This window comes from Euleptes europaea, chromosome 16 (assembly GCF_029931775.1).
Source record: "Euleptes europaea isolate rEulEur1 chromosome 16, rEulEur1.hap1, whole genome shotgun sequence".
NCBI lineage: Eukaryota > Metazoa > Chordata > Lepidosauria > Squamata > Sphaerodactylidae > Euleptes > Euleptes europaea.
Window position 1 is genome coordinate 21,166,579 of NC_079327.1, and position 13,612 is coordinate 21,180,190.

The following is a 13,612-nucleotide window of genomic DNA, read 5'->3' on the forward strand; positions in this document are numbered from 1 at the left end:
ATATAAAATCCTCGTTCTCTCTGAGTTATGCTACAGTTATAATGCCTGACTGACATAGATTATTCTGTTGTTGTCAGGGAAGGGCGCTCTAATGCCCATTTGAAAGGAGATTACCAAAGAATTGGGGACGTTATGCTGAAGAACATTCAGAGTATGAAGGTATGAATTGCCTTTAACCCGTGGGGTAGATCAGATGGATCCACTGGGTTGTGTTCACAGGGATGTGTTCTTTGTCATAATGGAGTTGTGCACTAGAACAGAGGCTAGTCGATAAATTCCTGTACTAGTGACAAACATCTAGATTTTATGTGTCCAAAACTTCTTCTTTTTTTAAGATCACCCTTCTGTATGCTAAAAAACAGCAGTAAACTGAGCTGTTTTCTACAAGTAGGAGAGGATCCCTGGTTTTGCACTTTGATTTTTCTATATGGCATCATAGGTTTAACTTTTTTGAGATACAGAATATCAGCTGTCGGTCAATTCCCATCACTTCTAGGAGGCATGATTTTTAAAGAAAGCCTTTGAATAATTACGCAGGCCACTGGTGTAAGGAGAAATTACTTTTTATGACTGTTGAATTATGGATAAGAATTTTGGATTAGGCAGATGATAGCTTCTACTGGGTTTTAATCTGTAGAACTGGTTTTTTGAACTATCCTTCCTAGCTACTCTCTAAGCTTATGGAAGAGCAGCAAATAAATACTTTTAAAAAATTAAAGTATATATAAAAATGATATTGAAAGTACCAATTATTTGTACTTCTCACCTGGGTCATACAAGAGCATGGATGAGGTTGGTCTACTGGAGCAGCACATGGCCCAAGTTAGGAGGAAGGTGACTCGATGAGAATCCGCTGGGACCAAACTCAATCTGGGCTTGCAGTAATGGACCTGCGTGGTGATTCTCTTCTCAACACCCCCAGCTCTCCTTACTCTTGACCCAGATTCTGGGGGGCATTTTGAGCTGCCACGAGAAGGGACAGGTGGGAAAATTAAATTCCATGGATCAAAACTCTTGAGCCTGTGGAAATGTGTTTTTTTTTTTAATTTAATTATTTGTTAAACCAAAAAAGGGAATACAAATGGTTGATCAGGAAGCTGTTTAGGGCAAGTAAATGCATAATTTAAGTAAAGGGGACTGTATACTAATAAATACAGCAAGGAATAAACTATCTAATTATACCTGACTGTCTAAAAAGAACTAATGGCAATATTTAACTACAAAGCAAAACAAGAACTAATACAACAATAAGCTACAACAATCTAGTCACAACCTAGGAAATAAATGATGGTACACAAAATAAAACAGTAAATACAAAATGAGAAAATCAACAGCTAAAATAACACAGGGAGAGCCAATGATTTCAACTTATATGCAGAATGTAGAAAATGGGAGAGTTTCAACATTTGAGGTTCTCCAATGGAAATGTCTGGGTGCAAGCCCTCGTTCTCCTGTGTGAGCTCATCTCTTTGCTTCTCTTAAGCAAATGACAATTCATCTACGGAAGCACAGCGAGGTTCTGGTTGAGCTAGAGAACGGGATCAAGAACTCACGCAAGTTGGAAACTTTATGCAGGGACTTTGAGATGCAGAAAGTTTGTTACCTACCCCTCAATACCTTCCTGCTCAGGCCTCTGCACCGGCTTATGCACTACAAGCAGATAATGGAAAGGCTCTGTAAACATTATCCACCAAATCACGTGGACTTCAGGGACTCCAGAGGTGAGTGGTTTGGAAAGCTCTTCCTAAGCCAGAAAGGCTCTGGAAGAGTCAGCATGGTGTAGTGGTTAAGAGCAGTGGTTCGGAGCGGTGGACTCTAATCTGGAGAACCGGGTTTGATTCCCCACTCCTGCACATGAGTGGCGGACACTAATCTGGTGAACTGGATTTGTTTCCTCACTCTTCCACATGAAACCAGGTGGGTGACCTTGGGGCTAGTCACAGCTTTCCTAGAGCTCTCTCAGCCCCACCTACCTCACAAGGGGTCTGTTGTGGGGAGGGGAAGGGAAGGTGATTGTAAGTCGGTTTTATTCTTCCTTAAATTGTTGAGAAAGTTGGTATATAAAAACCAACTCTTTTTCTTCTGTAACAGAAAAAAACAGCTTATGGGGAAAGGGTTAAGGACCTACCCAACTGGGCTATGGCACAGTGGTAGAGTGTCTGCTTGGCATGCAGAAGGTCCTAGGTTCAGTGCCTGGTATCTCCAGTTGAAAGGATCCAGTAGTAAATGATGTGAAAGACCTCTACCTGAGATGCTGGAGAGCTACTGCCTGTCACAGAACATAAGACTGACCTTGATAGACCAAGGGTTGGACTCCATATAAGACAAAATTATGTGTTTAGACACAACACTTTGCTCTAAACTGCCAAGCCCCCACCCCAGAGTGGGAGACAGATTAGTTTATTTGTGCTCCCATTCTAGTTGCTACTGGAAACAATTAAACTATCACATAGAAAGCTGAAAGAAAGGGTAAATATTTAAAGCTATTTCTGTTGGGATACAATGGGATTATGCCTTAGGCTTCTTCAGTGGTAATGATAATGCCTCAGTCTTGGCACTCAGATACATTCTGTAGATACAGCCTCTAAAAAGAGTTTAAAACACACACACACAACCAGCCCTTTATTTATGAGAATTATCGATTTCAAGCTTTCAAGCTTCTCACAATATTTTCTGGGCTGCCATCCAGAATAACAAGGATGCTTTTGGATGGGAAAAGTTAGCTTCAAATATTCTACGTTTTAGTATGGAACAGATGCTAAGCTCCCACTTCGAAATATACTCAAAATCAATGCATTATAGATATTTCTCAGTGTGATTCTTAGCTTGCTTGCTTACTTTTTACATGTTAGGGGAGAGATATTGTTGTTATTATTATTTATTTGATCTCTAGCCCTCCCTCAATCCCCAGCCGAAGCTGGGTTCAGAGCGGGTCACAACAATTCGTTACAATAAAACAGTTAAAATTTGACATCTCTTAAGCGAATATTAAAACAATAAAATAATTCAGTCTAAGTACAAAGATGGTGCTCAATCCACAGAGCAGTTGCTGCAGAGTTCAACAACTTAAGAACCCACACCATCAGACCACCAGTGTGGGGGAGATGGAGGGGGGGTAGGGAGGCCAGTACTGATGACAACCCACGGCTGCCCTCAATCATAGGCCTGGTGAAATAACTCCATCTTACAGGCCCTGCGAAACTCTTTAAGGTCCCACAGGGCCCTGATGTCATTAGGAAGGGAAGGTTGCCTGACCTTGAAGCTGGGAGACACCACAGATTTATCAATACCAAGAGTCAGATTTCTTTGAAAATAGTTCTGGATAGCCAGGGTAACAAAAGGCCACTTCTGAAAGGTGTAACAGCATTGGGGTAGTAGGGTTCTGTCTGCTTTGATAGACACTGTTGGCTGGGATTCTGTCTGCAACTTCTTGCTTTACTTCTGTTGTAATTCTGGTTACTAGGGGCTAGATCCTATGACTCTAGGATTGCCAACCTCCAGCCAATAGAGATCAGTTCCTAGAGAAAATGGCCGCTTTGGCAATTGGACTCTATGGCATTGAAGTCCCTCCCCAAACCCCACCCTCCTCAGGCTCCGCCCCAAAAAACCTCCACCTGGTGGCGAAGAGGGACCTGGCAACCCTATATGACTCCCTTCCACTAAACTTGGCCCTATGACAGTTTTCCACTAAGTTGACCTTCAATGACTTGCTCCAACGAACAATGACTTTTTCTGATGGAGAAAGGCTTCCCCCAATGGGAAAGTGCCTTTCTTTGTTGAAAGATCACGATGGGCAGCCGTGTTAGTCTGTCAATAGCAGTAAAAAAGAGCTAGAGTCCAGTAGCGCCTTAAAAGACGTAACAAAATTTCTGGCAGGGTATGAACTTTCGTGATTCTCTTTAAAAACTCAATGACTGCAGGCAAAACACGTTTGCCATAAAATTTGGCAGCATTCAAAAGCCCGTGGGAGAACATTTCAACCTCACAGAAGACTCTGCTGTTGACCTGAAGGTCACCATTCTTTAACAATAGAAATGAAGTGAGCTGTAGCTCATGAAAGCCCATACTCTGCCCGAAATTTTGTTAGTCTTTAAGGTGCAACTGGACTCTTGCTCTTTTCTACTGCTTTCTTTGTTGAAGGAAGTCATTCTGTGTCGTGAGGAGAACTAGGTGGAAGGGAGTCATGGGATCCAACCCTAACCTTTCTCTGGTGACTGCCTCTTGGTGCTGCAGGGCTTTTGAATAGTGTGGAGCCACTGTCACATTCGTGGCATAATGTGGTCCCTCCTGCAGTATGCGGACTTTTCCCCAAAGTGGCTGAGGAGGAGAGGTGGGTGAGCAAAAGGAACAGAGGAGAGAGGTAGCAGAAAATGCCACAGGAGCATACCATTTCTGTGCTATGGCGCACTTAAAAAAAACAGACTCCATCAAGATCTTGGCTAATCCAGTTGCAGTGCTTCCAGTCTACCACATGCAACAGTTCAGTTGTAGAGTTCACAAAAAATTATAGTACTATTACATGGGCAGTTCAGGAGACATCTGGCCAAGGGGAATCAGTTTGAATGCACCCACCAACTCCCATGCAGAAAGTTTGAAATCCTTTGGGTTTGTATGTTTTACATTTTACAGCTGCTCTGGCAGAGATCTCAGAGATGGTGGCTCAGCTCCACAGTAGTATGCTGAAGATGGAAAACTTCCAGAAGCTGCATGAATTGAAAAAAGATTTGATAGGCATCGACAATCTGGTGATTCCAGGAAGGGTAAGTAGCTGGCTTAAAATAAAAGCACATTCAAGGAATAATGCTATTAAAACTCAACACTTCTTAGAGGGGAAAAAGTTCACAATTTTTTAAAACGTTCTATACTTTTTATTATAAATATTGAAAGGAAATAATATAAACTTTGTATGTGCTTCTGCAAATATGTTGAGGAAGTCAATGGTGTGTGTATGTGATCTCCTGACACCTTTGCCCTTGATTATTGTCAAAAGAGCCAATTTACCATTTTTGCTTGCTTACAATAGTATAGTTCTAGGTTTACACCGCTTCAAAATGTGAGTGACAGTTAGTATGTTCCATCTTTCCTATGTGTAAAAATGCTTCCAGTACCAAGAAAATTTCCACCTCAGGAAACCCACCACACAATCCTGCTTTCTAGCATGGTAGATTTTAAGAAACAAGAACTTTTTGATGTGGGCAAACAGCACAAATATTTGGTTCCAGTCTTACTGCATAATTGATTGGAGCCAAAGGTGCTGTTCTGCTGGAATGATGGGGACTATGGGGCCATTGTAAACAAGAACCATGCAAGAAAGGAACTGCAGCAAAGAGGTGAATCTGGCAAAATGGAGCAGACAAGCTGGCTTTACAAATTGTCTGCAGGGACAGGGCCATTTTCCTGATCTAAATTCTTCCAGTTGCTGTTTACCCTGCAGAGAAAATCATGCAGATACTTTCTCATCTGGTCACTGTGCTAAAAAGGTGACGTGGTAGTTCTGCTCATTTTAGTGGTGTGCGGTGATCCCTGTTTCTCATCACTTGATCCGTGTTTCTCATCACTTTTCCCTGGCCTATTTCAAACCAGTCCCAGAGATAAAATAACAACAGCAACAACAACAATAATAATGAATTGCATGTATTTGTTTTTATGCAATATCAGTCTCTGTGGTCTAATTACAAGAGGAGGGAGGAATTGGATGTAATTTCATAGGATGAACAGTTGGAGCAAGTGGCTGCCTGCATTGTTCAGGCAGTGTGTTGAGAATCACTGGTGGCTGATCCATGCCTGGTTTTGTGGATGACTGGCACTTGGAATTAGAGCCCTAGGTCTTTATCACGTGAGACAAGCAGTCCAAACCAGGTTGGGCGTCCCCTTATCTGACTTGCATTCACACGTACGACAGGGGACTCGCCTTAAAAAGCTGTGTGGAGCCCAATTCTGCTCTAGAGCTTGATATGGCAGGAGGAGGGGCTTTCACTCCCATGCCGTTTATGCAAGCAGAAATAACCATAATGAGGCCCTGCTTGTTCCACTGCTGTGAGCCCCAGCAGTGGGACAGCCAGCCTCCCCGGTGGCCATTTTTTCTTAGGAAAACAGCATGGGAGGGAAGGCTGAAGCTCCTCCTGCCACTGCACGGCAGAGCAGAATCTGACTCCAGAGTTCTTTTTACGGTGAGTCTGCTGTCATACACGTGAGTGCAAATCAGGTTGGGGGGATGCCCCACCTGTCTCACATCATGCATCTTATGTAATGAGGACCCCGATTTCCCACAGTGTTGAAAAGGGGGAGTGGAGTTTGCACCAGTCGCTGAGTCACTGATACCTAGCCTAGCAGAATCACTGGACAAGGCAGAGATGGATCCGATCACTGTGGTATTTATAAAGTCCTGCATCACAGTGGCCGTGGCGGCGTCCCGGGAGGCGTTACGGCATCCCGGGAGGCATTCCCGGGGTGTAACGGTATCCTGGGAGGCGTTCCTGGGGTGTTCCGGCACCGGCCGGAGGGTGGGGCCGCCGTTAGCTGGCCTCCTGAACCGTTTCAGCTCAGGAAACTTTTTGGGGGGCCGAGATACCTTTTAGATGGCGTATCTGGTTGCATGGATTTTTGGCGCTGGGCGGAGGTTTCGGCTGTGCTGAAACCTTAGGAGGCAACCGGCGCACGCAGTCCTCTCAGGAATGCGCTGTAAGGCAGGCAAAACTGGCCTGGCTGAATGTCACCTAAATGTACTTGAAAGACGCAGGCAGTCTGAGCTGCTGACAGAATCGAGTCAGCGATGCAACATTAATTACTTCCAGACTTTGAGCCAGATGTTTGCAAAGACCACTGACATTTCATGTCTTGTGTCTGTTTATCCCTACACAGGAATTTATTAGGTTGGGCAGCCTTAGTAAGTTGTCTGGAAAAGGCTTACAGCAGCGGATGTTCTTCCTGGTAAGTGACAGAAATGGCTTGCACTTGTGTATAATTAAGAACAACATTGGAATAAACGCACAAGATGGCAAAGAGGACATTGCACAGGAGGAGATACAAATTGTGAAGGAAAGAAAGCCAAGCAAGAGTGTGATGTGTTCTCCTACACAGAGCAGAATGTTTTCTCCTGGTTTCTGCTTTAATTGGTTACCTTAACTTTGATTAAATGTAAAGACATGCAAAGATGAAATTGTGAGGCTGGTTGCTGAATACCATACCCAGTATCTGCGTTTCCCCCCCCCCTGTGCTTTTCAGATAGCCGCCTCGAGGACCAGTCTTAAATCCAGTTCTTTAAAATAAAAAAAAAAGGTAAATGGTAAAACACATGCTTTGCTTGCAGAAAAGTCCCAGGCCCTGTTCTTAGCCATGTTTGTTCAAAAGAAATTCAGATTGCAAGACTGGGAGAAAACGTCTGCGTAAGACTGTGAGGAGCTCTTCAAGCTGAAGTAGGCTGTATTGGACTTAGATGGACAAGTGGTGCATCTTGATACAATGGAGCTTTGGGCAGCTAAAGATCATGTCTGCTCCACCACCACCCCCCACTCGCCCCAGAATGACCCCCAGAAAGGATCCTGTGGGTGGCCACCCTCGTCATAAGGCCAGCCACCGCCTGCCCCACCTGGGACCAATGTAGCTTCCAGCTCCAGTTGGGGTGGGCAGTGGGCTATTTACCACTTTGGGGTGAGATGATGGTAGCCATGCAGGGGATGGACCAGGCCGCACCCTTCTCCAGAGCATAGCCCCATCCCTCGAGCAGGGCAGCCTCAGCAGTAGGGTTGCCAGCCCTGGGTTGGGAAATACCTGGAGCCTGAGGCGGAGCCTGAGGAGGGCAGGGTTTGGGGAGGGGAGGGGCTTCAATGCCATAGAGTCCAGTTGCCAAAACGGCCATTTTCTCCAGGTGAACTGATCTCTATTGGCTGGATATCCATTCTAGCAAATCTCCAGCTAGTACATGGAGGTTTAATTATGGAAGTATAGTACTAAGCTCAAACAAAAAGACACAATAATACTCAAGCAAACTATGCAAACATATATTGTGAAAGACGTGTAACATCTACAAACAAGTGAAAACAACTATAAATATATATACAAGTGAGATCAAAGTAGAAAGTCTTTTTTTCTTTTTTCAAGGTAAGTGAATGTCTTATCTTAAGGTTGTTTTCAACACGAGGAAAGTCCAGCTTTCCTCGTGTTGAAAACAACCTTAAGATAAGACATTCACTTACCTTGAAAAAAGAAAAAAAGACTTTCTACTTTGATCTCACTTGTATATATATTTATAGTTGTTTTCACTTGTTTGTAGATGTTACACGTCTTTCACAATATATGTTTGCATAGTTTGCTTGAGTATTATTGTGTCTTTTTGTTTGAGCTTAGTACTATACTTCCATAATTATCCCTGTAGTACTTGTGCATATTTTCTCCAGACAGTACATGGAGGTTGGCAACCCTACTCAGCAGGGGTGAGCCTCTGCTTTCTGGCCCCACCCTCTTTGGGTCTGGCCAGACAGCCAAAGTGGTCTGGGGCAGGAAGAACTGGGAGCAGAGGCAGCCAACTGCAGGCGAATCAACAGGGAAGGGGCAGGCTTCCCGATACAGCAGCCTTGCAGTGGGCCAGGGATCCCAGGAAGGAGTGGGCAGAGCTTCCTTGCCCTGATAAAAGGATCCGCTGCAGGCCAGGGAGGAGGCATATGGTAGGCACCTGGAGAGAAAGAGAGCCCTTGAGAATGGGAATCACCATGGAAGGCAAAGAAGCGGAACAGGGTAGGGTTAACCTAGGGTTGCCAGGTCCCTCTTCGCCACCAGCTAATACCTGGAGGTTGGCAACCCTTCGTTTACCCCCTCCTTTTTCTTCTGGGGCTTGTGAGAGACCTTGGGGGGGGGCACTGGAGAACACGTCCCTTGGTGAGATCCCCAACACGGCACCTTTTGACAGTGTTCATTTGTGCTTTTCTCCCCCTTTCAGTTCAACGATGTCTTGCTATACACAAGCAGGGGCCTGACAGCTTCAAATCAATTTAAAGTCCACGGACAGCTTCCACTGTATGGCATGATGGTAAATATGTGCTGAACAGAGGCTCTTAATTGGCTATTACTACTGTTGAACTTCTTATTCAGCCATGAGAGTATCCGTTGCTTTGTTTTGATGGTGTAATCAGCCTTGAGGCTCAGGAAGAAAGGCAGGCTACAAATCAAATAGATGGGGCAGGTCATCATCGTATGTCATGAAATCAAGGCAGTTTGCCCCAATCTATCTGAAATGTGTCTTGCAAAATCTGTGCTGAAAGCAGCTTTTTGGGGAAGGGGGGGGGAAATCAGAACATTTTTTTAAAAAAATCCTATTTAAAATGGCCAAATTATAGACATTACACAATCTTAAAACTAATTTTTTTCCTTCGCTCAAAAAAATACTTCGTGTTTCTCTCTTACGATTTAGATTCTGTCAAAAAACTCGAGGGGTCTAGCGCTAACTAATTTGGTGAAAATCCATTTGGTAACAAAGTTATGACGCTTCAATGAAGTCAGGGCACACTGTGAATGCTTGTGTGGCAAGTGAAGTGAGCTTTTGTAGAATGTGTACCTGAAAGAAAAACGGCGCTGTCCATCTAACTGAAATCAGTGAAGAAGGCCAGCCACTGGGCACTGAAGCAAAATTGGTCATTTGGAGGAGGGGTATCCTGATGGGAGGGGTACATGGAGTAAGGTGAAGTGTGGTGTTGTTTTTCAAGCAAAGCGTTTCTTTTTAAATGTGGCAAGGTTTGGTCTTTTTCTGTTTTGCTTCTCAGCTGCATGATGGCTGAACAGCGTAATAGCACAAAAACTCAATAACTACAAAAAAAAATCCTTTTGAAACTATGTGCCAAAAAAATTACAACATATTTTTGGCACGTATGGTGTTGGTTTTAAAGAAGCTTCTTTTGTATCTTTTATGTCGTGCTTGAGCGCAGAAACTAAACGGAAAATAAAATTTTGCCATTTCCCCCCAACATAGATGGCTCATAATTCAGTGACTTTTTTTCTTTCTAAAAAACAATAGTTTGTTGTTTTTATGAACTGTAAGTCACCAAGTATTTTGTGGGGAGCAAAGTAGAATTATAAAATAAAATAGCTCTGGCATATGGTCTGGAGATCGAGTGGCTTGGGAAATCTGTGTGTATCGAGGTTTGAACCTTAGCTAAGCATTTGATTTCTAGGAATCTGTGTTATTGGAAAATCAGTTGATAAAGTGAAGGATTTGCTGGAAATGTATAATATTTTGTAAAGAAAGTTTAGGTTTAATTTGACATCCTCCACTATAGAGCCATCTATAGTTTAGTCGCTTTCAAGGATGCGCTAATACAATTTTGATTGAATAAAAGGATCATTACTACGAGTTCACATGCTTCAAACATACCTCCTCTGCAGCCCATTTATTATTTTTTAATGTTGATGTTTAATCTCTGTGGACCTGTTTAAGATCTACAGATAACATTTCCTTTTGTAGAGGCCCTAAGCTATGCCATGCCCAAGTAGATATCTGTTAGCTAACAATAGCTAGTAAGCTACTACAACAATTGCTACAATCCTCTTGCTATTCCTTGCTGGTACACGACTGTGTTTCTCTGACAAGTATCAGCCAATTCCCTTTCCAGTTATGTGAGGGTGTTTATATGTTCCTGTTGTCAGATAGAAGAGAGTGAAGAAGAATGGGGGGTTCCTCACTGCTTTACACTGAGAGGTCAGCACCAGTCCATCGTTGTTGCTGCGAGGTAATTGATTTTGCACTGTGTGTATTTTACTAAGCCCATCGTTAGACTTTCCAAGCAACAGTACACAAACTGCAGAAACCCTGAAAATATTCTTTCAAATAGTTGAACCCATACGAACCTACCCGACCACTACGGTCATCTTAAGGGGCCCTGCTTTGGGTGCCCTTGCCATCTAAGGCTAGATGGGTGGCAGCCCAAGGAAGGGCCTTCTTGATTGTGGCGCTGAAATTTCAGAATTCCCTTCCCAGGGAGAGTTGTCTGCCTCCCACTATCATTGTCTTCTGCCAGTAAGTGAAGAATTGTTTTGTTTGCCATTCCTGTACTAATTCTTTAGCCCCCCCCCTCTATTTATGTTATTGTTTTTATGTATTGTTTTTATTTTAATGTTTTAAATATTTGATATATATTTGTATTTTAAATGCTTTTTAATGTCTGAAATGTGTTGATGTTCACTGCCTTGGCTTACCCTGAATTGGATGGAAAATCAGCATAGAAGCGTTGTAAATAAGTACATGCTTCTAGAGAAATCATTACAATAGTTGACTCTGGATATATTTTAATAAGCTGCTACAAGCAAGGTATTGTACATTTGTAATGTACTTGTAGCCTGTTTAGATTAAGTATAATATGAGAAGATCAGGTTAATTCTTACCCATTCATGAAGCTGAATATGGCTTGCAATAAAATCAACAAGGATTTGCCTTCCTTTCCTAGCAGCCGCTCTGAAATGGACAAGTGGAGCGAGGACATACAGATGGCAATTGACCTGGCTGAGAAATGTAATGGCCCCGCTCCTGAATTTCTGGGGAGTAGCCCACCTGACACTAGTAAGTACAGAATTAGGAAAGCCCACCAAATTCGGGGGGTGGGGAGATCTTTTAGAGCCGTTAAGGGAATGAGGCGTACTACTTTTAACAGTGCCGTTATAACTAAAGCTGTGCCCATGTGCACTTTTAATGGATTCTCAGCATTGTCTCTCCTTTGATTGCATTTCAGATAGAATGTGCAGACATTGTTTTTTGTTTTTTTTACTGCAACAAATTGTCTCTTTTTATTCAGTGGTTACAATTTTAGCAGTGTGCATTTCGGGGAAGTAGGAAGCCATTTGACCCAAATATGCTTTTAATGCTCTAAAACAATCTTTTAAAAATTAAATTAATTTCTGTAAAGTTATCAGGATTTAGCGACATTTGGGATCTACAGTGTCTGAGATCTACAGAATCTGATGGGTTTGTACCGAAAAGAAAAGAAAAAACTAAACAGGGCCAAATGTGGCAAACAAATTTATGCCAAGTTGCTTTATGTAGGCCACAAAACAGCCCAAAGTTAAGTCTGCTCAAGCTCAGTGATGGCCATAAGATTCGGCGCACTGAATTCTGTGCCAGTTTCGAGCTACGGTTTATCTCAAATTACAGAACATGGGATATTTTCCCATAAATTTCTGCTCCGTCTTCATTCCCTGCCCCATATTAAACAGAATGGGTCTTCCAAAGTTTGGGGATGCTGGGTCTTTTGCTTAATGTTTTCTTAGTGTATATTTTGTACAAGGGGGAAAAAAAGAGATGGTTTTTCCCTACGTTTCATAGAGTCCCCAGAGGAGCCAACTGTAGATCAAGAATCGGAGGACGATCTCAATGCATCGCGCACTTCACTTGAACGTCAAGCTCCTCACCGTGGCAACACTACGGTGCACGTCTGCTGGCACAGAAATACCAGCGTTTCCATGGTCGACTTTAGTATTGCTGTGGAGGTATCTGCCTCAGAACAAGCTGGACTGCAGCCCCAGAGAGACATGACCCTTCAGTGACAATTTCCTTTCTGCCTCATGTTTGGAAGCAGTAATCCGTCCGTGCCCTTCCTTGGTTCTTGGGAGCTAGTACTACATCCATTCCAATATTAAGCATTTCATCATTTTAAACAACCTATCTATTTAACGCCCTGACCTGGATGGCCCAGGCGAGCCTGATCTCGTCAGATCTCAGAAGCTAAGCAGGGTCAGCCCTGGTTAGTATTTGGATGGGAGACCACCAAGGAAGACCAGGGTTGCTGTGCAGAGGAAGGCACTGGCAAACCACCTCTGTTAGTCTCTTGCCATGAAAACCCCAAAAGGGGTCGCCGTAAGTCGGCTGCGACTTGACGGCACTTTACACACACACACACACACACACACATCTATTTAACGCTAAAGTTTGATACCCTTAAGGCACTTTTCACATTTCTAAATTAATTTAAAGACACAAACTGTTTCCTGTCAGTATTTTGTTACTGCTGTTTATTTTTACCTCAGTATTTTGGAAAGGATGTTGGCCCTGACTCTGGCAGCTGCAGTTTGAAATGTGAATTTTAATGCAGTTTTGTTTTATTGTAGGCTTTCTCCCCTTTTTGGAATCTTACGAAGTTCTTATCTCACTTTCCTCACTTGTCTTTTCTCTATCACAGAAATCCGTGTGATTTTACCCTTCCCCCTTGTGTTTTATTTTTTATTTTTAATAAAGCTAAACCAATTTTACTCAAGTCATTGGAATAGTGAATTAAAATGTTTTGGCTCCTGTTCAATAAAATTACATTTTAATTTGATGTGGAACCATAACAATTAATTCTACCATTATAAAGATGCTGTTTGATTATTATTACAGGCCTGTTCTGGTCTGTCTGCTATAAATTAAAAAAACAACAACCACGACATCAGATTGGCTGGAAAATAAACATTTTTGCAGAATCAAACATCTCACCAAAAAAGCTGGTTCTGGGGGAGAGGATAACATGCAGCTTGTACTGTAAATTGGTTTAGCTTCTTCAAGGTACCTGCAGACGCCCATTTCTCCAGAAAGTGCCTCTAGGTTGCTGTGGCTGCATTGTGTAATGGGACCATTAGGAACATTTTAAAGGTTTAG

The 13,612-nt window shown here is 42.9% G+C and overlaps 1 protein-coding gene across 2 annotated transcripts in view; it reads left to right on the forward strand.

Annotated features, from left to right (window-relative positions):
• FARP1 (FERM, ARH/RhoGEF and pleckstrin domain protein 1) overlaps positions 1-13,612 on the forward strand; it is a 176,089-nt gene that overhangs the window by 158,431 nt on the left and 4,046 nt on the right. The window contains exons 16-23 of one of the 2 annotated variants that reach the window (XM_056861737.1): positions 78-159; positions 1,484-1,721; positions 4,630-4,760; positions 6,862-6,930; positions 8,936-9,025; positions 10,636-10,718; positions 11,433-11,545; positions 12,305-12,468. In XM_056861737.1, coding sequence (XP_056717715.1) covers positions 78-159; positions 1,484-1,721; positions 4,630-4,760; positions 6,862-6,930; positions 8,936-9,025; positions 10,636-10,718; positions 11,433-11,545; positions 12,305-12,468 — 970 coding nt within the window. The remainder of the gene's footprint in view (positions 1-77; positions 160-1,483; positions 1,722-4,629; positions 4,761-6,861; positions 6,931-8,935; positions 9,026-10,635; positions 10,719-11,432; positions 11,546-12,304; positions 12,469-13,612) is intronic. The other variant, XM_056861738.1, reaches the window with a different exon arrangement.